The sequence below is a fragment of the Lotus japonicus genome, chromosome 1 (genome assembly GCF_012489685.1).
Source record: "Lotus japonicus ecotype B-129 chromosome 1, LjGifu_v1.2".
Lineage (NCBI taxonomy): Eukaryota > Viridiplantae > Streptophyta > Magnoliopsida > Fabales > Fabaceae > Lotus > Lotus japonicus.
In genome coordinates, this window is record NC_080041.1 from 9,424,711 (window position 1) to 9,450,472 (window position 25,762).

Below are 25,762 nucleotides of genomic sequence, written 5' to 3' on the forward strand. Positions count from 1 at the left end.
GAATGAAGATTCATGGGTATCATTTTTCAATCCATGTAACAAACGCCCCCTAAGTGTTCAACTTATTTCTAAGAGGGGACTTTTCAACGAAATGCTTCTATTATTTCCTTCTACTGTTTTTTCTTCAGTTTTCTTTAAACTATCACATATTGTTTGTAAGACCCCGAATTAAATAATTAGATTATTTATTTACTTTCGTCGTGTTGATTAATTAAGTAATTATATTTTATTGTTTTATGTTATTTTCATGAATCGAATCCTATTACGAGTCACGAAAACTATTAATATAATAATTAAGTTCAGATTATGTTTAAGGTTGACACTGTAGTCAGCTTAAGTAATAGCACGAGCCATATTCGCACCCGACTATGGTCGAGAGTGTCCGAAAAATGCTATATCCGCTCCTAGAGCACTGTTTAAGAGAATTTTAGAATTGAAGCGAGAATAAGAACCTCTAGGTATTTTTCCCATGACCAGTGTTTTGATACGAAACCCTGGACTGTACGCTTGTTAGGTTTTGCTTCCCGGAAGTCCGTCAAAGCTAGACTTTAACTTCTCGGGGACTTAAACTAAGACCCTGAATGGAGAATTTTTCTATTCGGAGCTTCTAATGAAGTTTCCATCCACGTTGCCTCATTTCTTTCGACGTTTGTGATCTTTTTCCTGAAGGAAGTTTCTTCATCCGACGTCGACTACAAAAAGTAGTTTTTCGGCATAAATCGACCCACACCGTCTTTGAGATGTTTTCCTCAATTAAATGAACCTTGATTTGAGTTTCGACATTCTGTCGCCGAATACTCAATTTTTATCAGCAGACGAAAGTACCAAAACGACCGGAACCGCGAAATATCGATTTTTCGGATTTTCGCCTCACCTATAAAAAGGGAAAAAATGAGACTCATTTTTTCCCATAAGAGGCCGCGAGCTCCAAGGAAGAAGGGGGAGAAGAGAATTTTGTCGTTTCTTGCCCGATCGTCGCACAGTCAGTTGCTATACGTAGGCCTCGAGGTACTGATGCTATTCCTTACCTTTGATCGTAAATTCTGTCGCTTTTCTCTATGTCTTTCTGTGCTCAAAGTTTTGAGCTTTTTGTAAAAGTGTCCAAATAACTTGATTCTTTTGTCTAAACTTATTTCCTGCATGCCCACGAACATGAATATCCAGTTGTTTTCCGCTGAATCTCGCCGAATCTCCGCAGAGATCAAATTCTGTAGAAATACCCATTTTTATGAGAAAGCCTTGCTTTTTGGTTCAAAAACTCTCGATTGAGCTTAGCGCCAGTAGGATTAGTTGTTATAAATGTCTTTAGGATCAAGCTTATCAAATTTATTTTTCGAAATTCCAATTTTGAATTTCCGGGCTAAAAACACTGACCAAAATACCCATGTTCTAGTTTTCGACCCGATAATTTTTCTGAGAGTTTCCCTGACCTAGATATCACCTACGAATACCTAGGAATTATATTAGATCGAAGAAAAAGTTCAGAAACCCTATTTTCTAAAGTGGCCGAAACTTTTTGGAGCTGTACCGTGTCCAAAAATAATTTTTGGGTTAGTATGTCCTGAGCCATAGCGTAGCCCTTTTCGTTGTCGAAATTTTGGCTGTGGTTTCGTGTCATTCCGAGTTTTGTAGCTCGAGTTATGCGCGTTTTAGCGAACGAAGTCTTCGTTGTCCGTTCGTGCCTAAATGTCGAACTCTAGAGCTTCGAAAGCTTCTTTTCGGGTTTTGATAGTGTTATTAGTTGTATTGTTTCTTAGCGAGCAATGATACTTTGCTTAAGGTTTGGAACGAGTTGAGCTGAGGAAAAAGACTTTGGAGCAATTGGTGAGGTTTCACAACTGAGGAGGACGCCCGGGGAACTTGCTGAGTTCGGGAGCTTTATTTTGGATTGGACTGGGATGTTGAGCTTGGATGGATAAATTGGCTAAGGTAAGGGTAACTCAGTTTTAGCGTGTCTTTGAGTCTTACCTGCTTTTATCGCACTGCCTGCGTTTGAGATGAAGATGTTTATATTGATTGGCATTGGGTTATGATTATTGTGCTGAACTGGGAAAATGTTTTCTGGAGGCTTCGACCGACTGAACTTATTGAGACGTGTGTCTCCGTTTTCTGAGAGGCTTCGGCCGTTTACTAGTTTCTGTCTTTGAATTGAGTTGATTTATGTTCGTTGATAATGGGAATAACATGTGGTTACTCTGAATCGATCATTTGTTGGGCATTGTTGTTGACTGACTTGGTATATAGGCTTTGGTCCTTAAGTGGCAATGAGGTGGGTGTGGTCCAGCGTGATTGTCCCGTCTTTCGAGGCGTTATAAAGTGGCAATGAGGTGGGTGTGGTCCCGCGGGATTGTCCCATCTTTCGAGATGTTCTAAAGTGGCGATGAGGTGGGTGGGGTCCCGCGTGATTGTCCCGTCTTTCGAGGCGTTATAAAGTGGCGATGAGGTGAGTGTGGTCCCACGCGATTGTCCCGTCCGTAGTGACGCTAAGTGGCGATGAGGTGGGTGTGGTCCCGCGTGATTGTCCCGTCTTGAGAGACGATATTGATCGATCCATTTTGGTAGCAACATATAGTTGCATTATAGGGCACTAACATCTGATTTTGTTAATACGTGATTTAATTCTAGGTTGATTGATTATGTTTATATATATATAATTAAATTCTATGTTGCTGATTTTGCTATATGCGTTATTGGATCATATTGTGGAGCCTGTGTGGCATAATGTGTGGGCCTTGTGCCGTTGTGTGGAGCCTGTGTGGCATATTGTGGGGCCTTCGTGGCATATTAAGTGGCAGATCAATGGTTTTCGTTCCAGGTTACTGTCCCGTCTTGCGAGACGCCTTTGATTTGACATGTCTTGGTAGTGACACATAGTTGTACTATAGGGCACTTATATATTGGATTTGATTTGATTTATATTGTTAAGGTTGTTTATATCTGATTTAATTTTATGTTGTTGATTTTGCTGATATCTGATTTAAATCTATGTTGTTGATTACTGAATTAAATTTAGGTTGTTTGATATATGTCGTTATCTATCTTGAATTAAGTTGCTAGCTTATGTGTCATGTCACGCACTTAAACTTTGATAGCATGCTTTTCCCTTTTATACGTGGTAATTGCATGGAGTTAACCCTTTCTGTTTGTTACTTGTTGTTTGGGCGCTTAACGCTATTAGGCGATGAAGAATCTTCGATGGAGCTTGACCTTCGTACGAGTCGGAGAGGAGAACTTGAAGAACTGTGGAAGACTTGAAGAATAGAGTCGGGTGTAGAGTTAGAACCTTGAGTTAGAGAGCTAACCATTATTGGTTTAAGCTTGCATAACGATTTTAGAAATTTATATTTGGGGTTTCGGGTACTCGCCTTGTTCAAGGCTTGATGTAAATCCCTTTGTAGTTGGGAGTATGCATGACATGTTTTGGAAATACATTTGAAAAGAAAAAAATATATTCGTGTTTATATATTCTTTTGGAAAACATTGCATATTTATTTTATCAAGTTGTTACCGTGACCCCTGAAAATCGGTGCGTTACATTGTTCATCAAGCTCTGGGGTCTTTTATTGCACAAGATTGATCCGACGAGTTGACGTATCTTTGAATGAGACTATTGTTATAAAGTTGTTAGTGCATTTTTAATACTTACCTTGAAAAATATTTAAACATTATATATAATAAGGCCAATTAAGAAATTACATTTTTTATTCGCATTCCTGACCAAATGTATGTTTTAATTATTTTTTACCTTCTATTTTTTTTAAATATAAAAAAGATTCTCGGGAATTGAATTTGTTACCAAACACATTTTTTGAAGATTCATGGGAATAAGAATTTCATCTTAATATTCCCCGGAATGAAGACTCATGAGTATCATTTTTCAATCCATGTAACAAACATCCCTTAAGTGTTCAACTTATTTATGAGAGGGGACTTTTCAACGAAATGCTTCTATTCTTTCTTTTTACTGTTTTTCTTCAGTTTTCTTTAAACTATCACATATTGTTCATCAAGTTCGAGGGTCTTTTACTGCACAGGATTGATCCGACGAGTTGACGTATCTTGGGAGAGGAGCGCATCAAAGTTCTTATTCTACCCAGTACAATTGAGGTGTTTTCTCTCTAAGGACAGCGCCTAACATGCTTCAACCCGGACTTCATATAAACCCTTTTCTTTTATAATTTTGTTCATCAATCTTGTTCATATTGATTGTAATTTATTGTGTTTGATTAACAAAATTTTGTAACTATTTGAATATTAATTTGTATGGAACTATATTTAATTTTTAGGTTCATGATTTTTCCATCAGATTTATATTAGCGTTTGTTTTCTTATTTAATTAGAATTGTGTGGTCATCAAGTACTATATTTACGACCTCTAAGCACGGATCCATCGAGGTCAGCAGCGGGACGTGGAACGATTATGTGAGGTCCTGCGGAAGATATTCTCTTACGCTGGCTTCGGTTCACTGATGGCGACGGAGAAGGGAAATGTAGAGGATATGGGTTTTATGCGGAGTGGAAATTGGGGCAGGTTTCGCGGTTTAGATACTCAGAAACGGGGATGAAAATTAGACACGCAGGTGGCAGCGGTGGCCGGAATTTGAATGTCCGTTGGGTTGACCTGGGAAGAAAGCAGAAATCTGTTAAGAATTTACAAGTCACCACCTAAGGAATAAAGAGTTGTATCTATTTCAAAGATGAGTCATTTATTCTGTAAAATTATTGAAGGATATGGAATTGAAGAGAGTTGTATTGATTTGGAGGGGTCGCTATAAAGATACTTCAATACTTAAGTCAATGACTGGTGGTGTTTGGTGATTTTAAATATGGAACCGATAATGTATATTTTATGTTCTCCAAGCCTTGATTTTGATTGAGCTTGAGATTGCGTTGTTTGAGATAGTCATGAGTGCTTAGTACATTCTCGAGCTCCATGCCTTTATCTTGGTTGCTGCTCCATAGTTACTTGATGTGATGTGATGTAATGATCAGAAGTAGGGTATGGTCGGAAGTGAGGCTTGACTGGTGAAAGTGTGATTGTCGAAGGGTCAATCAGATCGACCTCCAAGGCCAAGGCCGGCCCTGGGCATGTGCAAGCTGGCCCACAGCCCAGGGCCTCCAAAAAGAAGGGGCCCAAAAAAAATTTCACATTAAACTTTCCCCAAAAAACAATTTAGTTATAATAATTAATGTTCAAGATGTTATTAATGACTTTAGCTGGTCTAGTGGTTAGTAACTATTTATGTTACTTTTTTGTACCGGGTTTGAATCCCACCTTTTGGCTTTTGACATGTTATTTGTTACTCCCTCTGTTCCTAATTTTTTGTTGTTTTAACTTTTGGTCTAAATTCCAAAACTTTTGTTGTTTAACAAACTCAATGCATTTTTTCTCAATTTATTTCATGTATACCATCATTTAATACTATATCTCTCACCTACCAACTTTTATTTTCACCAATCAAAATCATAACAAGTTTCTTAACCAATAACTATCAATCTCTTTCTTCACTTTAACTCAACATTAAATAAGGGTGTTTATGTCAACAAATATATCAATGACTGCACTCTTAAACAATGTGCATAACCTTAAACAACAAAATATCAGGAACGGAGGGAGTGATTAATTTGAATTGAAAGAATTCAAAAATTAAATCAAAATGTCACGTTGCTTGGATTCGAACACGTGACCCCTGGGTGGGTTGCAAGATGCTAGTTGCCAAACGAACCAACATAACAATTTTGTTTAAATTTCGAACATTAAATATATAAAGGTATCTGACAGTTGTATCTCCAAGAGATATTTCTCTTTATTAGGGGTCCATTTTTATTATTTGCCCAGGGCCTCCAAAATATCGGGACCGGTCCTGTCCAAGGCTATGAAGCCGCTAAAAGTCTTTTTTAGTGAAAATGGGAAAGTGGCTAATGATGTGTTCCTTTATTAGGTGAAGCTGAAGAAGATGATGAAAATGAAGTAGTAGTAGAAAAATTAAATGCATATTTAATTGACGATTAAAGTTTAAGAAATTAAAGATTGAGATATTTTTATACTTTTGATTTTTAACTGGCAAATAATAATTTTATACATGTAATTTTAATATTAATAAAAAATTACATATGATGTGTCACATGACTTCTGGTCGAACACTTAGCAATGTGCTCAGAGCTCAAACGAGCATTATAATTGAGTTACTCCCTCCGTTCCTGATCTTTTGTTGTTTAAGGTTATGCATATTGTTTAAGAGTGCAATCATTGATATATTTGTTGACATAAACACCCCTATTTAATGTTGAGATAAAGTGAAGAAAGAGAGTGATTGTGATTGGTTAAAAAACTTGTTATTATTTTGATTGGTGAAAATAAGAGGTGGTAGGTGAGAGATATAATATTAATAAGGGTATACATGGAATAAATTGTTAAAAAATGCATTGGATTTGTAAAACAACAAAAGTTTTGGAATTTAGACCAAAAGTTAAAACAACAAAAGATCAGGAACGGAGGGAGTATTTCTTAAAACGGGATGGATTAAAATCAAAACTGGCATATTTTATGAGATGGAAAACATAGTTAACCCTAAATTAAAAATATCCTAAATAATTTTTGTTTTAATATTGTTTTTTTAAGTGCAGGTAAGAGTGGGAGTGAAAGTAGCTTGGAGACGCAAGAGAAGAAGAGAATTGGATGCTCCGAGTCACAACCCAGTGGGTTGCAGTTGCTGTTGGTTTGAAGAATGCAGCGATTGCGGCGTTCAATCACCGGCGGCGGTGGTTCTGTGTCGCCGGCGAACCTTAAAAGGTTATCTCGCAATTCATGGGCCGCCATTCAAGACACATTTTTCTCCACCAAGGTTTCTTTGTTTCTCAATTTCATCATAAAAAAAAACAACAACTGCGTTTTTGTTTGTCTGTTGATTCTGTCTCTCTATAATGGGTTTGTGTTCTTGTGTTTTAGGACACGTTTGAGAGACACCGTGTGATCTTCACCGTCGGAACTTCCATCGCCTCTGTCGCCACTGCTTGGATCGGTATGTTCTTTTCTTTCTTATACCATGTTTGGGAATTCCTCAAAAACTGATTTTTTAGTCAGAATCAATTATGGGGTAGTAGATTTTTTAGTAGTTCATGGGTAATTGGGTATTGGAATTGATTCTGAATAAAAATCTGATTTTTATTTTTTAAGCTAATCAAACATGCTAATATGCATTTTCCTTGTACCATGTTTGGGAATTCTTCAAAAACTGATTTTGTAGTCAGAATCAATTATGGGGTAGAAGGGTTTTTAGTAGTTCATGGGTATTAGAATTGATTCTGAATAAAAATAAGTTTTATTTTTTTATTTTTTAAGCTAATCAAACATGCTATTATGCATTCTCCTTGTTATAATTTGCTTACCTTTGTATGTTTGGTTTGTTGATTATTAGGGTATTCATTGCGGCATTTACATGATAGCAGGGTTGATCAAAGGCTTCAATCCATTGAAGATGCTGTATTTTTCTATCTCTCTCTCTTGTGTCTGTTTTTACTGTTTATTGGTTTTGCTGGTTGGTTCCATTTTACATAACATGTGCTAATGAATGTTCTGTTTCTGCCAGATGAAAAACAATAATAATCTCCACCATTCTGAAATCAAAGACATTGTTGGTACCGGTGGAGGTTGCAGTCTTCCTACCTGTGTCGCCACTGCTGGAACCACCTTAATCGTCGGGTTTGTTCCTTTCTGTGTTTCGTTTTACCCTTCTTTGTCAATTGTGCCTTAAGCAACTTCTCTGTTACTGTTACAATGAGTTGTTTCTTTCATGGTTTTCCACTGGAAACTGCGTCTGTTGTAATTGTGTTGTTATATGGGAGTGTTATTTATTTAATTATTTATTTTGAGGTGATGTTAACGTTAATATCATTAGTGCAATCGGAAAGTAATGAATTGATAGTTATTGAGAAATTTGTATAGTGAATTGCAGAACCATAGAACTCTGTAGCATGGTTTTTGTTATTTACTATTGAAGATTATAGAAAGTAATTTGATCCATTTAGTAATCCCAGAAAAAGGCTTGTTGCATAGTTAGGCAAATAACTAAAAAAGTTTAATTGTCTATATTCAATTCAAACCTTACATGCTAATTGTGTATAATGGCAGGTTTTTAGTGTAGAAAGTACTACTCTGAGTGACCCTCTAACTCCTATCTCTTATTCAAATTATTGAGTCTTTTTTTCTCACATTCCACATTGATAAGGTTGCTTGATACTTATATGAGAAGCCATCCCCTTGTTTGGGAGATTTTAAGAAGGGGGGAAGGGTTTGGAGAATTTTTGAAACCCCTCCAAGACCCATCCAAGACGCCTTTAGTTGTTTTGTGAAGTTCCCCCAAATTGGGGGGTTTAGAGGAATTTGGAATTTGCAAACAAGAGAAGGGCTTACCCCCCCCTTCCCCTCACTTGGTCCCCAGGGGCAGCTGAAGAGGTTTACTGCAAAAAAAAGTTGGCTTTGAGTTCAATCTTCTTTTCATTAAACTCATGACATCTTCTAGCAAATTTACATACCATATTACTTCCCTTTCCTACATCTTCCCTAGCAATTTATGTATTTTGAGATTGTTTTCGTGGTCATTCATTTCTTTTATGTGCCTATAAAAAAAATTCATTTATTTTATGTAACGAGGAAATTCTTTTCAATGGGAATTGATTATCCATAGAGGCACTGAATGTGGGTAACAAAACTAAAAAGGTACATAAATGGTATCTTGAAGTACAATCTTTTCCCTGAACATATATATTTGGTCCTTCTTAGCTTTAAAATCTCAAGCTTCTAAGTTTTTTAGGATTAACAAGAATAACCAATTCAATGAAGATTAACATCAGGTATGATTTTGCAAATAGAGGAATTCGAGAGGGAGTGGGAGGAAAATACCCTCCCGGGGGTCATAGTTGTAACTCTCAATTAAACCCGATCCTATTTCATTTTTTACCTGGTTCCTTTTTCTCAGACATATATGATTGCTCTATAGTGTTCCTTCTGAATTTGAGATACAGTACTATTAGAATGTCAAAGGACTCCAAACTAATTTGACTACATATCGGGTTGGTGTACATGTTTTTCATATGCACATTGTTAATGTGTTTGTGCTTCATGAGGCGAGCCTATAAAATACATTAATCTGGAGGAGGAAATAATTCCATGTGACATCTGCTTAAAAATGCTGACAAGATATCATAGTTAGAGATACGTGCATTGCATATTATGTGTTGAGTGTATTCAGTGTTGGTTTACACGTTTGTCAGGAAACAAGACTCTTCTCTTAATTTGTTGTTGGTGCTTCATAAATCATGCTTGTTGACTTTTATTTTCTTTTGATATTTTGCAAATGGGTTTAAACTTTTTTTATTCCATTTTAGTTTACGTTTTCTTTACTTTGCTGATACACAGGTATGGCGTGGGATGGAGAGGTGGAATTTGGTATGCAACTAAAAAGTTCAGAAGGGAACAGATGAAAGTGCTTGGACAGATTAAGCCTAGAAGGTGGCAATTGCTTGGGAAGATAAAACCTAGAGAGTGGCAATTGCTTGGGAAGATAAAACCTAGAGGGTGGCAATTCCAGTCCCTTAGAAAGTCCCTTACAAGATCCAAAGTACCAGATACTGCAGTAAAAACATCTGAAACGACTGTAAAGGATGCATCTACCCCACATATTACTGGAAAATCCCATTAACAAGGCCACTGTTAATGGTTCTTTCATGCACCGATGCGGATATAGATAGCTGTAGATGACGGATGAGGCTTTCAATTAAACAGAGTAGCAATGTAGTAACTACCAGTTACAATCAGATTTTGCACTGATATATTATTTGGCCTGCCATGCTCGCCCTCCTTATTTATAATGGATGTATACATACTTCCCATAATTTTGGGGTTTGTCAAATAGATATCAATTTTCATTAATCTTAATATTGTCTAAATAGTATATTTGTGTTCCTGCGGAATGATCAAGTTCTAAGGAGCTTATTTTTAACAACAAACATTTCTATGATGATAATAATTCAATGGATGGATTGGTAGTTGGAAAACTCAAGTTTGACATGATCGGCAAAATGGATGGAACATTACAAAAAGAAAAAAAAACTGTGTAGTTGTTATTGGATTGCGTTTTACACTTGCTCCTACTTTAAAAAGATAAATAAATATGCGACATGATAAAGAATGTTTATACAAAGGAAGGTTTAGTAACATTCTTCTAACAAACAGAGAAGGCTATCAATTGCATAAGGTTTATTTGTTAATGTATTTTGCAACCCTATTCTTTAACACCTTTGGGAGTGTGAAATGAAGTTAGACCTTTGCTTGAGTACATCTATAAATTCTAAGACCTTTGGCAAGGCCTTAGTTGCTTTGTGAGACAAAACAGAGCTATTACATAATATTTTCCTCAAGGAACATGTTTTGGCTTGTACTAACCTGTGCAATGAAAAACCATCCACACATTTCTTGTGAAGGAATCATTGCAAAAAATTCCAAAACTCTGCATAATGTAATAGTAGGTCCATGGTAGACCCCACCATGCTTTGTTTAAACCACTAGGTCCAATCTATTGACAAAGGGGTGGTTTAAAGCCCTCATGTGAGTAACTTCTTTATATTTTTATTTTCTTTTGTTCTGTTTTTTTCCTTTATAAATAATGTCAGCATTGGGAAGATTAATGTACCAGGAAACAGGGCATGGCCAAGACAATACTCTCTATAACCCTTGTGATTCTCTTCTGGGGTTTAACTCTTGCAACAAGAACAAAGCTGTTACCTCTGAGAAGCAGAAATGCTGTTGCTGCAGTGGCACCAGGGATCACTGATGGCATTTGCTCCTTAATGGTGAAGACACAAGGCTATACTTGTGAAGAACACTTGGTACTGTGTCTGCATTTGTTTCTGTTCTGATCTTCAATCAACAAGGTTTTATGCAACTAGTAACTAGCTTATATGCATTTAATGGTTTGTAGGTGACAACACCAGATGGTTATATTCTCAACCTACAGAGAATTTCATCAAGAGGGCCACTTGGGAAAAAGCCTCCTGTTCTGCTACAGCATGGACTTTTCATGGTTGTTACTTTTAGTCTCAAAAGCAACTATGTTCCATCCATGGCTTTTGTAGTTGATGCTGGAAATTAATGTAATTTTGTGGCTGCAGGATGGTGTAACATGGTTATTGCTACCTCCAAGGCAATCTCTTGTGTTCCTTTTGGCAGATCATGGGTTTGATGTTTGGCTTGCTAACACACGTGGAACCAAATATAGCCTGCGACATACATGGTTACCTAGTAACAGCCCGGTTAGTTTTATCATCTCCGGAATCCGGAAAAGGATCCTTTCATGTGGAAACTTTACATGACATTGTCATGTTGAAATTTCGTGCCTATCTCTATTTTGTTATGTTTTAAATAGGCGGGAACCTCTGAATAATAATGAAGAGGGAGATAGACATGAAGTGTCACATGACATTGTGATCTCATCTGACATGAAAGGATCCTAATCCATGCTGCTTCAGTTCTTTCATCAGCAATTTGATTCTATGGCTTATATAAGGTTCATTGCTTAGGATTATTGGAATTGGTCATGGGATGAATTGGTCGCATATGATCTTCCGGCAACATTCCAGTATGTGCACGATCAAACTGGACAAAAACTCCACTATATTGGTCATTCACAGGTAAATTTGGCATGCTACCCTGCTTCTTGTTGTCTTTGACCTCTCCCTACAGTTTAATGTGTTAAATTTTCACCCCTTTTCCATTTTTTTCTGGTTCCGTCCCTGATTGCGAAGTGTTGGATTCTTTTTTAGGGTACTCTGATTGCACTAGCTTCTTTTTCCAAAGATCAGTTACTGGATAAATTGAGATCAGCTGCCTTACTTAGTCCAATTGCCTATGTTGGTCAGCTCACCTCACCACTAGCTAAAAATGCTGCTGAAAACTTCATAGCAGAGGTAGTTGTTAGTGGATACTTGTTTTCTTTTTTACCAAAAAAGTTAAAAAAGACTTTTCCTTCTTAAAATTCAGAAGATTGACACTGAAAATCTGTGTTTTTCTCCTAACAGTCCCTGTACAAGTTGGGAATCTTTGAATTTAATCTGAGAGGGTAAGTAACTCTTATTCTCTTTTCCATGCATGTAATTGATTTTATTGCCATTATCATTCATTATTTTGCACTATGGATAAGAAGGCTGCTTTGTTACTTCCTTACAATTCAAACTTTTGTTGTGAGAAAACAATGATATTTATCAAATTTTTGGTGGGTAGAATAAGACCGCTTCACCATGTTCGGATTTTCCTGAACTCACTGCAGTCAGGATTCTGTAACTGTTCAATCAAAATTAGAAGGCTTAGATTTAAACTTTCAATTTCAGGTGTATAATCATCTCTTTAAATCTGAGTCGTCTAATCTAAATCCGATGACAATGGACTTAGGAAAATTCAACTGCAGGAAATCCTGATTAGACCCAAAAAACATTCCGAAGTAAAACTGCACTTTCTATTGAATGTAAAGTTGATTAGTATATCCATGTCACAGAGTAAGAAAGTACATAACTAATCTTAGGACACCAATCAATTTCAACTTCAGGATTGGTTTCACTTCATCTTTTTTCTCATGTTTGAATAGGGGAGATGTTATTAAGTTTCTTAAGGACTTGTGCAACAACACAGGCATTGACTGCACCAACATGTTGACCTCTTTCACAGGTTGGGTGCATGTTCCCATTCAGCTATTAATTATCATTCAAATCCACCACAAAGAAGGTCTTTAGTTAGTAACTGTTACCTATATTGACAACATTTTTGTGATTTCAGGTCCAAACTGCTGCGTAAGCCCTTCAATAGTAAACAATTTTTTGGATCATGAGCCTCAGTCAACAGCAACAAAGAACATGATCCATCTATCTCAGAGTAAGTGGTCCTATTTTTCTAACTTAAGCATAATGAATGACAACAATATATCCCAAGGAAGTATATAGCTTTTGAAAATTCAACTGGAATCAGCTGTTAATAACAGAAGAATATAGGCAAAACTTACATGCAGACAGTACTATAAATACTATGTGTTGTTGTCCAATGAAAATTCAGGCACACTTTCTTAATATTTTATTAATGTGATAAGTTCTCTTAACTTCCCATTCTCAACCCAGGTGTCAGTGTTATAATTGGACAACAGTAAAAACATGTATAGAACTATATTTAAGTTTGGTCAGAGTTTTTTTTGTTTCATAGAAGGAGAATTGAACTTAACTTTTTGGATATCACAGTGATCAGAGAAGGAACGACAGCAATGTTTGATTATGAGAACAGAGAAGAGAATACAAAACACTATGGACAACCCACTCCTCCAGTGTATGACATGACCAGACTTCCAAATGACCTTCCCCTCTTCATAAGTTATGGAGGGGCTGATGCTCTTTCTGATGTTAAAGATGTGCAACATCTGTTGGAAAGTCTTGAAGATCATGATGGAGATAAACTTGTTGTACAGTATAGAAACGATTATGCGCATGCAGATTATGTTATGGGTGAAAATGCTAAGCGAGATATATATGAACCTCTTATATCTTTTTTCAGGCTTCAGTAATATCATAAGAATAATAATCCTTACAGAATCTTAGAAATTACCTGTTTCTATGTCACAGAATTGAATAGCACAGAAATTTTGTATGTAACTTCACAGAGGATGTTGTTATTGCAGGAAAATCTATATTTTTCTGTTTTGTAGGCTTCCCTATTAGAGTTTCACTTCCTTTATTTCTTAATTGCAACTCTACAATTGGCTCCATGTGTGAATGCTGTAAGTTCAGTAACAAATGGAAACAATTGGTAAGCCAAAGTTCAGATGATTATAAAAAAGAAAAGATACAAGAGGGGGTTGAAAATAACCAAACCCCGTATCTATATGGTGATTGAATCCTACACTTGTAGTGGCCTAGAAGGCTAGAACCATATCTCGACTTTCAGGCATGTTGTCATCTGACTTATTCCCCATCATGTGTTTTTAATTAATGCGACATTTAAAGTCTTAATTGTGAGGTCGGCAATATGGATCACTAATCCATATTAAAGATTCGGCTAGTTTTATATTGACTGCCGAAGGCCTAACACAACATTCCTCCTTTATCCAGGCTTAGGACCGGCTTTGCAAGCATAGATGGAGTTACTCCTCTATATGTGTACAATTTTAAATAGAGAAATGCTGCCCATGGTTGCAATTATGCCCTTCAAGTCATCACAATTTAGAATGCTTTGTACGTAATTCATCTGACTAAATGGTTGATTGGTAGTAGATATTCTTGTAGAATCTATATTTCTGATTTTTATTGGGTTTCAATATACCACCCAACATTTAATCCAATTTTTATTGGGTTTCAATCAGTGTAACATCAAAATTGAAACTAAAAGCATTAACCAGACAAAAAAATGCCAAGAGAAATGCATCATGTCAGCATAAGAATGTTGTCAGTACTAGAATAACATAATGAACACCACCTACTACAAGCATTCCAGTTCAGACAAGGCCAATCAGAAGTCTGTTCTGGATTCTGCTGTGCAACTTCTGTGACAAAGCATTGATGTTGACAAATACTCCCTTCATTTCAAAACGGTTGTGTTTTTAGTTTGCTACATATTTTATAAAATAGTTTTATTTTAGAAATTCAAGATTATTTATCATATTTTGTTCAAAATTTATACCCTCATTTAATATTATATATCTTATGTAAAAATATAATCGGACTCATAAGGACAGTCTCATGTAGTAAATACATATAGATTAAGAGTTTAATGGATATGCACTGACAGTGTAAAATAGTTTTACACAGTCATCCAATCAAAGCATGCCACATAGGAGAGATAATTACATTTGACTTTAATTTTAATTAAAAGAATAAGATATTTTCTGATTTGGCGGAATTCAATTGGATGTCTGTGTAAAACTATTTTACACTGTCAGTGCATATCCATTAAACTCATAGATTAAATCCATTTCTTATTTAATTTTGTTAAATGATTTACGAATTTAGGTAAATATTTTAAACATGATCAGAGTGTTTTACACACATTACATTTACATAATTCTCAAACTGTATTTTTTTTTACTTGTAAAAGCAACAAAATAGATATCATTAAAAAAAGATTCCGCAGCGGGGATTCAAATCCGGATAGATTAGACTTTACCCTTTGTCTGTTTCCAAAGTGCTACTGCGGATTAGTTGAAAGTCATTGCGACCAAATATAATAAATACAATATAAAATTTGATCCATTATTTAAAATTATTGCCGATTAAGGGTTGAATTTTTTTTTAAGTTACAAGAGGAAAAGGCAAAAGAAATAATTAAGGGTAGAATTTAAAAGCATTAAATCATCATTCGTATTGTAAAAGTACAATCCTTTTATATATATATATATATATATATGAGGAGGGATATATATAAAATCAAGTGTAGTGCATGTACCACCTTCTCTAAAACTAGTTCTGTAACCCGTGCGTTGCACGGAAATTTTATGTTGTAATATTTTAATAAATAAATAAGCTATTTTTGTATAAGGCAACCCTGTAAAGATAGATGAAGAGAAAAATGAAATAAATAATTGTAATTGTAATTGTGTTGTGTACATCAAACATTTCCAAAAACTTCCTTAAACACTACATTTACAGTACTGGTCTGTTGTTTGCCCCCCTCATCGAGTATACAAAGTTTAAGACATTTTCTTGAGCGGACTCTAGAAAGAGCTACATATAACTGACCATGAGTGAAGACGGGCCTCGGAAGGAAGAGGCCAACCCGAGATAGTGTTTATCCTTGGCTCTTGTTTATGGTCATAGCAAAGCATATTGCAATTGGAAACTGTCTTCTTCTGAATTTAATTGGAAATTTGGAATCAGAAGGAACCAAGTCCATTCTTAAAATGTGCACTTTGTCATTGACATTTGTTCCCGTGATAACAGTTGCACCAATAAAACGTTCACCGAGTTCGTCCACAATTAACATGGTTCCATTGCATAAACCTGCTGCTTGATCTATATTTCTCAAAGGCATTATTGAAGTACCAACTTTCAATAAAAGCTTGTGGTTAAGCATTCATGAACTTTTAGTGTCGTTCAAAAATTCGGTGGCAAACCACTCACCTTGGATTTCAGAATCCTCATCAGATCGCAAGGCAGAGTCGGAGCTCAGATATTCATGCTCTGGTGCAGCTATCATCCCAAGCATGTATGTGTTTTTCATTTCAACAGCCTCTAGTGTAGGGGCCAATATTACCCTATCTTAAAAGAACTGAGGGTCTTTCATTTTGTGCGCAAGGTCAGGATATATATATATATATATATATATATATATATATATATATATATATATATATATATATATCTAATCAATTCCATTAATGGGTCAGGATTATTTGGGATGAGCAGATCTGGCGAGATTTGGACTTCGTACTCTCCTACTCCGGAATCTGGATGGTCGCCATTTCCAATTTTAAGAATCCAATCTGCAAAGTCTTTGATTTCTTTTGCTTCATCAGCTGTCTCAGCTGCGATTAGGCGCATGTTCTTAGTCAATTTCATAACTTTGCAGTGTTTCCACAATGAGGAAGAGTTTACAGTAGATTCGACTATTTCCTGTCTGCTTCCTCTAGTTATTACAAATAGTATTTGTCTAAAATCACCTCCAAGTATTACTACTTTTCCTCCAAAAGGCTTATGAGCGTTATCTTCATTTTTCGACCTCATTAAATCTCGGAGTGTAACGTCTAAAGCTTCGAAACAATACTTTTTCAACAGGAAGCTTTGCTCGTAGACTTCCCTGCTTTATATTACATGTCGAGGTCTCTGTAGCATCTAATGGAATGCAGAATTTAGAATGAGTTGTTCTGCCTCCAGGCAAGAGTAATGATGCTATGCCACTGGAAGCAACGGTAAGAACAATTAGTCCTTTGGATCTAAGTGACGCCGATAAAGTGTTTCACACAAAAGTCTTTCCAGTTCCACCATATCCATATAAAAAGTAGAAGCCTCATGAGTTTGACAACACAGATGTGACAACCCTCTCATATGCAGACTTTTGCTCAGGTGTAAGCATACTAAGCAACTCTTCATATTGTACCTTTAATGCATCTTTGTCATAGTTTAGTTCATCAACAATAAATCTATTGTCAAATTGCAGGACTTCATCATATTCTGGAGTTGGCAAACATGGGTAATCATTTAATGACCTACCATTTCTTTGAAGCAACTTCTCAATTTCAATGATACATAAATTTTTAAAATCAGCATCTGCGATTCGTAGGCCTACAGTCGAGAATAAAGATTAACAAATTATTTTTAACTGTAACGAATATAACTTATGTTGTTCACAGATAATTCATTAATTATATTGCGCAGTGTGATTTTTTAAAGTTGTGAATTTCAATTAAATTAAATCCAAGCAATAATTAACTTATTATAACAACATTTCAAATCTTAATAATATAACTTGTAAAATTTCGTACCTGGATTATGCAATTCTTTTCTTCTCTGGTGTAGAATGCCTTCTGATAAGAGTAGCCAACATGATTCCCAAACATCAATAGGTTTTGAGATTGAATTCATCATCAACATTCTTACAAAGAGTTTCCTCATTTGTTCTCCGGAAGCTAAATCAGAGACTTCTTTAATTGCATCAATATATTATTTGTCATCTGTTAGCAATCTCAATTGATCGCATGCTTTCTTAAAAGTATCATATGTTACTCCCTTCACTGTTTTGATACTTCTATATGATGTACAACCCTTTTGCATAGTTAGTAGGATTCTCAATTACATTAAGGCATTTCATTTTCTCAAAACCGTGTGGTTACATTAAGTTAGTGATTTCAAATTTACGTTTTTTCAATAAATAAGGCATTGAATGTTAATTTAATTTTTTCAAGAAATAAGTCAATGATTGGTCCAAAAATTAATCATTGACTTATTTGATATTATTGTGGAAAAAACATTTTCTAAAAACCGTGTGGTTGAAATAAGTCAGTGATTTCAAATTTATGTTCATGTGGAAATAAGACATTGAATGTTAATTTAATTTGTTGAAGAAATAACTCATTGATTTCAAATTTACGTTTTTGTCAACCAATTTTCTAAATGAAAGCATATCTCATAAATGTTTGAAATGAAACCGTGTATAGTGCAATCAATTAATTTATTAGTGATTAAACCGTGTATAGTGTATATCTCATAAATTAATTGTTTGATTTAAATATTTATTTATTTATTGATTAATTTATTAGTGTACTAATTAATTTCGACCAATCAAAATTCAAGGATTTTGACCAATCAGTGAAGGCCATGTGGAAATTCATTGAAACCAACCAATAGAGATGTGACATGTGGAAATTATGAAGCATTATGGCCCACTTTGGTGGATGGGCTTTATATATTACTCCCTCCGTTCCTAATTATAAGACCTAGTTTTAAAATTTTCTAGTTCCTAATTATAAGACCTTTAACAATAATCTAGCAAAAAGTATTCTATTCTTCCATATATAACCCTTACATTAATAGTGTGTTTTCAATTCCAAAGTTTTAATTACCACCTACCATTTATTAGTGAGAGAAAATAACAAATGGTAAATATGGAAGAATGAATGCATTTTTAAAAAATCAACACACTAATTAAACACGTTTAATGTTTTCTTAATAAGCGCAATTTTTTGTATTAGGTCTTATAATTAGGAACGGAGGGAGTATTAAGATATATAGAATAAGCTATAATTCACTACTTTGAAAATTTGTTAAATAATATTAAATTCTATATTTCCTCAAATTTTACACTTCACCTCATTCATATCAAGTAAAATGGTACTACTAAAAACATAATTTTATGACGGATATAAATATGTAGCTAATACTTACAAATTTAACATAGAACAACTACGTTCATAAAAAAACATAGAAGCAATTAAAAGAACATTTTTCAATGTAATTAAAATAATTTTGAGAGTAAGTACATAGTTAAAACTTAAAGGCTTAATCTAGTTTTTGGTCCCTAACATTTGTCATAAATATGGCTTTAGTTACTCGCTAGAGTAAAGGTGGGGAATGGTCACAGTTTTTGGCAAAATGATTGGCTTTGATCATTCTAGCCGGTTGAGTCAACGCCGGAGCTCCGGAAATCCCATGTGGCATTGCCATGTCATTTAATGAATCCGCGTGGATTTTTTTTTTCTTTTTCATTTAAAAAAATTAAAACACAACCTAGAATTGTGTAAAAGAGAAGAAGATGAGGAAGGATGATGGTGTTGATATATGATGAAGAAGAAATCTGGGTGAGGGTTTTAATTAATTAAAAAGGAAGTTAATTAGTGAAAGTTAATTAATGTTTTAATTTTTGTGTGTTTTAATTTTATTTTAATTTAATGAAAAAGAAAAAATATCCAGCGAGACTCATTAATTGACGTGACAAGGGCTACATCAGCTAGCGGAGCTCCGGCGTTGACCCAGCCGACCGAAAGGATCAAAACTAATCATTTTGCCAAAAACTGGGGACTAATCCCCACCTTTACTCCGGCGAGGGACTAAAGTCATATTTATAGCAAAGGTTAGAGACCAAAAACTGGATTAAGCCAAACTTAAAAGCTTCCATTGCGAGAAAAAATTTCCATTAGGCTGGGACAGCCTAATCTATTGAAGACGTACTCGGATACCAGAGCAAGGAACGTTACTACTTGCTAAAGAACTAAGAAGCGAGCGAAGCGTGCAAGAACATAAAGACATCTTAGGTCTCAAGTTTCGAGCACAATGTTTTGTGGGCTTGTGGATCGGGCGAGCCCTACAATCATAGGACCCGCCTCAATCATCGCGATATAGTTACCCTAAACGACAGTTATACATGGGGCGAGCTCTCAAATCGAGACGACTTTAATTTATATAGGACGGTCGCATCCATGAACTGACGAGGCCGCCCATGCTAATACTAGACTTAGGATTATATATCTGTAAGGGGAATTGGGCCGAGAATTATGAGGCCCAATGACAGTTTCTATTTAAATTTGATGAAAAATATAGTAATTTACTAAAAAATATATTTCACCTTCAATTTTATTTACAAACATGGAATGCTGATGTGGAAAATTTTGATTGGCCAACACACGTGGCTAGAGAGTACCCTACACAAAAGCCAAGAACTTGTTTTTCTTCTCTGCTCAGATTCAGAGAGCAAAGTGTGAGAGAAAGAAGAAAGACAATGGCAAAGTCTCGATCAAGGTCGCAATTTTTCGTTCCATTTCTTCTCTTGCTATCCATCATCTTCAACCTCGCTCCTTCTCACGCACTCTACGGTGCGTCCTCACCTGTGGTTCAGCTCAATCCGTCTAACTTCAAGTCCAAGGTGAATCACTTTTGAAATTTTTGATTTTTCCCCCTCCGACCCAGTTCGTGATTCTCTATATTAGCCACTTTTTTCAAATGGGTATTGCGTAAAAATGTAAAAGTCTGAATCTTTTTACTTGAAAGCCATCTGGGTATTGTGCATTTGATTCGATGTTTTTGAATCGTGTTGCATTGGGATTTCCTTGATCACACTGTATACATTAGCGTGATTTAGGAGTTCTGTATTTAGTAGAGGAATTGTGGAGCTACAATTATGATTTATGTGGTGTATAGAACAAATCAATGATTTGCTAAGTGTGGTTTATCATTGAAAAAAATGTTTCTCCCTAATTGTATAGGATTTAGTTTTGATGTGTTGACATTGCTAAACATTTTTCCATTTCTTCCAACTATACTTTGTCAAATCATTAGTTTGACTCTATCACCAAGTCTGGCATTTTCAATGATGTGCCAACACATCATGGGATGATAGTAATACTTAACTGTACATCCAATTTAAACTCTTTGTTCTAGGTTGTTGCTTGTTCACGCAGACTTAAGAAAGACTTGTATGTGCTTGGATACCGGAGTGTAACGCGGACAGATTTTCTGTGCATCCAATATAAACTCTTTGTTCGAGTTCTTTTTTGCTTGTTCATGGAGACTTAAGAAAGAGTCTGTGTTTGAACACTAGTTGAGTGTAATGTGAATAATGAATTGTCATGTCAATCCATAAGAAGATTTTTGTTTACTTTTTGTCTTGAAGTATGTGCTAATGTCCGTTTGTACTGGTGCCAACGGATATATAAACATAGCCTTAGCATTCTGCTGTTAGTGTGACTCTTTTACCTTTAGTCTCCCTCCAATATGAATCCTTTTTATGAGTCATGTTTTTCTTTGCTTTATCTAGTTTGTAGTGCATCAAGTTTTAATAATTAATGGTGCTATCTGAATAATGACAGGTTCTGAATTCGAAAGGAGTCGTTCTTGTTGAATTCTTTGCTCCATGGTGTGGGCACTGTAAGGCTCTAACTCCTATTTGGGAGAAGGCAGCTACTGTATTAAAGGGTGTAGTTACTGTGGCAGCACTTGATGCTGATGCTCACCAGGCTTTGGCTCAGGTTCGTTATTGTTCATTTCTTCATTTCTAGCATTTATATTTGTTAGATCTGTTAGAATAGAAGACTGTGCGTCATATGTTGTTTGCTTCTTGCAGTCGGCCTTTTTGAAATATGAAAATGTATTATTATGTAGGTTGAGGTTCTTTGCAGCTGCATAAAGTACACAAACTCGTCCATCAAAATTATTCTATTTTGTAATTATATATAATTTGAAGGTTCTGTTAATAGTTGTGAGTTGTTAAGTGTTGAATTTCACTTTGTGCAGTCTGTATTCAAACTCTCCAAAGGATCCAAAATTCATTATTATATACTTTTCTATGCATTGTACATTTGCAATACATTTTGTGGAACAAGAATTACACAAAACATGATTTTGTAATAGATAAACTGTTTTCAATAAGTGGAATTGGATCTCATCACTTTGTGCATTTTAGACATAAGACTCTTTCCTGTTTTATAGCATATCTAATAACCTACCATGCAAGAAATATTGTACATCTTAAGTTTTACCTTGCTTTCATTTCTAACCCTACTCTCTATATGTAATGCAACAAAAGAATATGTTAACCATACAATATAAAATATCTGTGGAAATTCTTTCTTTGCCTTACCACTTGACACAAGTCATTTGTCAATGTTTGCAATTGCATGATGAAATATTACTATTCATTTATTATTTAGTGATGATTTACATGTTTGGCTATTTTCTTTGTTTGTTAATATGACTTCATATGGCTAGTTGCTAAAATATTTAAATTTGTTTAATTCCCTACAGGAATATGGGATTAGAGGATTTCCAACTATAAAGGTGTTTGCACCTGGAAAGCCCCCGGTTGATTACCAAGGAGCCAGAGATGTCAAACCAATTGCAGAATATGCACTTCAACAGGTTTGTCTTAGACTCTTCTGGGGTATTTAACATGTTTTCCCAAGAAGTTTCATACTCAAATATTTCTGATGTGTATGAGAAATTATTACTTATGTCATGTTGGACTTTGGTTAGAGTAGATATATTCTTTTGTCACAAACTAAACAATTTCTTGTACATCTATGTAAAATTGATTGACTACAAAGTAAACGGGAATAACTCCTTTGCTGATAAAAAAAAACGAGAATAATTCTTTTTGCATGCTACATGGTAGTGCATGGGATTTCATCGGAGCGGAGATCTGGATGTATTGGGATTAGGGTTTGAGCCTTGAGTTCTTGCAATATTCTTTGATCATTTTTTTCACCCTTGGACATAGTAGGACCACAGTCTGAAATCGGTAGCCATGTGGAGATCTGTGTCTCTATTTCTTCTCCCTATTTTCTGTCTGCAAGCCTGTTATGGCATTAATATTCGATGCTGCCATACATGCCGATGTGCAAGTGTTATGCACAAAGAAGTGTGCAAATAACCTCAATTTGAAAACTGTTATTTGAGTGGTGGCATCAAAATAAGTGCATTTGATCTTCAGATTTTCTCTAAATTTATTCTAGTAAGCTCAAGCACTTCTTTTATTGTCTTATATCCTGAGAACTTCGAAAACTGCAATCTGGAGACATTTTTCACTCAATAGGTTATTTATGCCTCTACTTTTTGAATTTATAGTAAGAGCGAATCTGGGTTTATCTGGCCAAATAAATTACAGATTATAATAATTTGGGTGGTCTAGGATTTATATCTGCCTATAATTTTATAAGACCATCTAGACAATAGGTACAGTCAATCTGTTGGAATTTCCTTTCACTAGTGAAAATGATAGTATTTATTTTAATTGTACAGGTTTTGTAATTGTTTAACTATTAAAGGCTTAAAGCATTATAAAGAAATAGGATGATGTCATGATGCTCATCTATAAGAATACAAGTCTGAAAGCATTTCTTCAAAGGGGAAGGAAGATAAATCACCATGACTTTTCTCCCCAAAAGGATTTGATGGTAACCACTAACCAGTAAGTTAGCAATGGGGCAAGCAAGTACTTTGCTGGTCATGTAAAATACAGAATTATCTAAGTTAAAAAAAAAAATTACTCACATTTAATGTTGCATTGTCATTTATAGTTTGCTTGTTGTGTGGTAATTCACCAGTTAAATTTTGTGTTTTATTGCTCACAGCTAAGTCCTTTCTTGTCTTATGATTTGTATTAGCCTATTAGGTGTTGTATTTTACCTGGTATGTAGTATACAATTACAATAGTGCCTGCTTATATTTTTTCTGCATGGACAGGTAAAGGCTCTTTTGAAGGATCGATTAAATGGTAAAGCAACAGGGGGATCAAATGAAAAGACAGAAACCAGTGCTTCAGTAGAATTAAACTCTAGAAACTTCGATGAGTTGGTCCTCAAAAGCAAAGAACTTTGGGTTGTGGAATTTTTTGCTCCTTGGTGAGTGCTGCCTCTTTGGATATCATTACCTACTACCTGACTGATCCTAAAGTTCTCTACATTCTGATTTGTGGCTCTAGTAACATCTTCTGTCTTTTATTTCTCAAAGGTGTGGGCATTGTAAAAAACTAGCTCCTGAGTGGAAGAAAGCTTCCAATAATTTGAAAGGGAAGGTTAAACTGGGTCACGTTGACTGTGATGCTGACCAGGTAAGCTTAAATTTCTCAATAAATTATAAGAATTCGCCAAACCTCCCCTTGGTTGTGGTCCAGATGATCACTGGCATTCCTTTGAATTTTTTCATTCTTAGCTTCTTACTTCTGGATAGCTGTAATTCGCTTAAATGTAGTGTTAATTGTATAATGTTTTTTACTCGGCTCTTCCATTTATACTATTCTAACAGTGTTTCTATACCAGTCTCTAATGAGCAGGTTCGGCGTTAAAGGATTCCCGACAATCTTGGTATTTGGTGCTGATAAAGATACTCCAATTCCTTATGAGGGTGCAAGGACTGCCTCAGCTATTGAATCGTTTGCATTAGAGCAGCTGGAAACGAATGTTGCTCCTCCAGAAGTGACAGAGCTGCATGCTCCGGTACTTGTTTTCTCTCCTGCAAACTTGGTTTTTCATTAGTTTGAAAGACAAGATATAAAGTATTAACACAATTCTTCTCTACAGGAAGTTTTGGATGAGAAATGTGGTTCTGCCGCAATCTGTTTTGTCGCCTTCCTTCCTGACATTTTGGATTCAAAGGCCGAGGGTAGAAACAGATATATTCAGCAGTTATTATCAGTTGCAGAGAAGTTTAAAAGGAGTCCTTACAGGCAAGTAAAATGAACTTTTATCCATACTTTTATATCACTTTGTGAGTTAATCTCTGCATATCTATAAATGTTTGTTAATTTTACCGATGTTGCAAATGCTTTATCAGCATGTTTGGATAAACTTTTTCCTAGAATCAATTCTGACACTCAAAAGCCACTCACAGAAGCTTCTCCTCAGAATTAATTGTCTTCAAAATCAATTGTAGAAGAATTTCCAATACGCAAGTTTGAATATATCTTTGTTGCCAAATTTTTAACATTTATTGAATTTTTTCGACTTGGACAGCTATGTGTGGGTAGCAGCAGGTAAGCAGCCAGATCTTGAGAAGAGTGTGGGTGTTGGCGGGTATGGTTATCCAGCTTTGGTGGCCCTTAACATTAAGAAAGCTGTTTATGCTCCTCTCAAGAGTGCTTTTGAACTTGACCAAATTATGTAAGTCTGTTCTTCTCATTTTATGCTAAACAGTTCACTGAACTTCAATGAGCAACTACTTGATCACTAATGATTTGTTTTCCTCAGAGAATTTGTGAAAGAAGCTGGACGTGGGGGAAAAGGTAATTTGCCGCTAGGAGATACTCCTGCCATTGTAAAGACAGAACCATGGGATGGAAAAGATGGAGAAGTAATTGAGGAGGATGAGTTTTCTCTTGACGAACTCATGGGGGAAGAAGACACCTCAAGCAAGGATGAACTATGAAAAAATCAAGAAGGAAAGTATACGAAGTTAGAGTCCCAATTTTAAGTTTAGGGGATGATAGTATGTGCAATATATTATCAAAGGAAAATGTGTTTCTAATGGAGATTTTGATTGAATTTTTCCATGTTCTCCAACTTCCAAGGTCAAAGAAAGACCAGTCTAGTGATGAGTGATCTTTTGAGGAGCATCATATTTGTCATTCAGTGGTACTACCATATCTTAGAAATATGTTAGCATGTTTGGGTATTTTCTTTTCCCAATCAATGAACCATTGAACATTCCGTTAACAAGCACATCATTAACAGCTACGGAGCATTGATATGTGTCTTTGTAAACTAATGAGTTTTGATTGGGTAATATGGTTGAGATCTAGCTCTTTGGATTGTTG

At 35.4% G+C, this 25,762-nt stretch overlaps 2 protein-coding genes across 3 annotated transcripts; both read left to right on the plus strand.

The window, feature by feature from the left end:
- The first annotated feature begins 6,619 nt into the window (after nt 1-6,619).
- LOC130733506 (triacylglycerol lipase 2-like) lies at nt 6,620-13,744 on the plus strand. Of its 2 annotated transcripts, XM_057585724.1 has the most exons (13): nt 6,620-6,845; nt 6,950-7,022; nt 7,419-7,483; nt 7,590-7,702; nt 9,419-9,528; nt 10,978-11,081; nt 11,170-11,310; nt 11,578-11,688; nt 11,821-11,964; nt 12,076-12,116; nt 12,639-12,718; nt 12,827-12,922; nt 13,279-13,744. In XM_057585724.1, exons 1-13 carry the CDS (start codon nt 6,729-6,731, stop codon nt 13,596-13,598), a joined length of 1,515 nt encoding a protein of 504 aa, XP_057441707.1. In that variant the 5' UTR covers nt 6,620-6,728; the 3' UTR covers nt 13,599-13,744. The 2 variants fall into 2 exon arrangements, with proteins under 2 accessions (XP_057441707.1, XP_057441706.1); XM_057585723.1 differs by lacking the exons at nt 6,620-6,845; nt 6,950-7,022; nt 7,419-7,483; nt 7,590-7,702; nt 9,419-9,528 and adding an exon at nt 10,674-10,887 and having other exon boundaries at nt 10,980-11,081.
- A 6,435-nt stretch (nt 13,745-20,179) lies between these two features.
- On the plus strand, nt 20,180-25,746 carry LOC130733507 (protein disulfide isomerase-like 2-3). The gene is made up of 9 exons (XM_057585725.1): nt 20,180-20,380; nt 21,324-21,482; nt 22,258-22,371; nt 23,695-23,852; nt 23,962-24,061; nt 24,270-24,446; nt 24,531-24,676; nt 24,963-25,109; nt 25,197-25,746. The coding sequence occupies exons 1-9, from the start codon at nt 20,237-20,239 to the stop codon at nt 25,372-25,374; spliced, it is 1,323 nt and encodes a 440-aa protein (XP_057441708.1). The 5' UTR covers nt 20,180-20,236; the 3' UTR covers nt 25,375-25,746.
- The last annotated feature ends 16 nt before the right edge of the window (nt 25,747-25,762 follow it).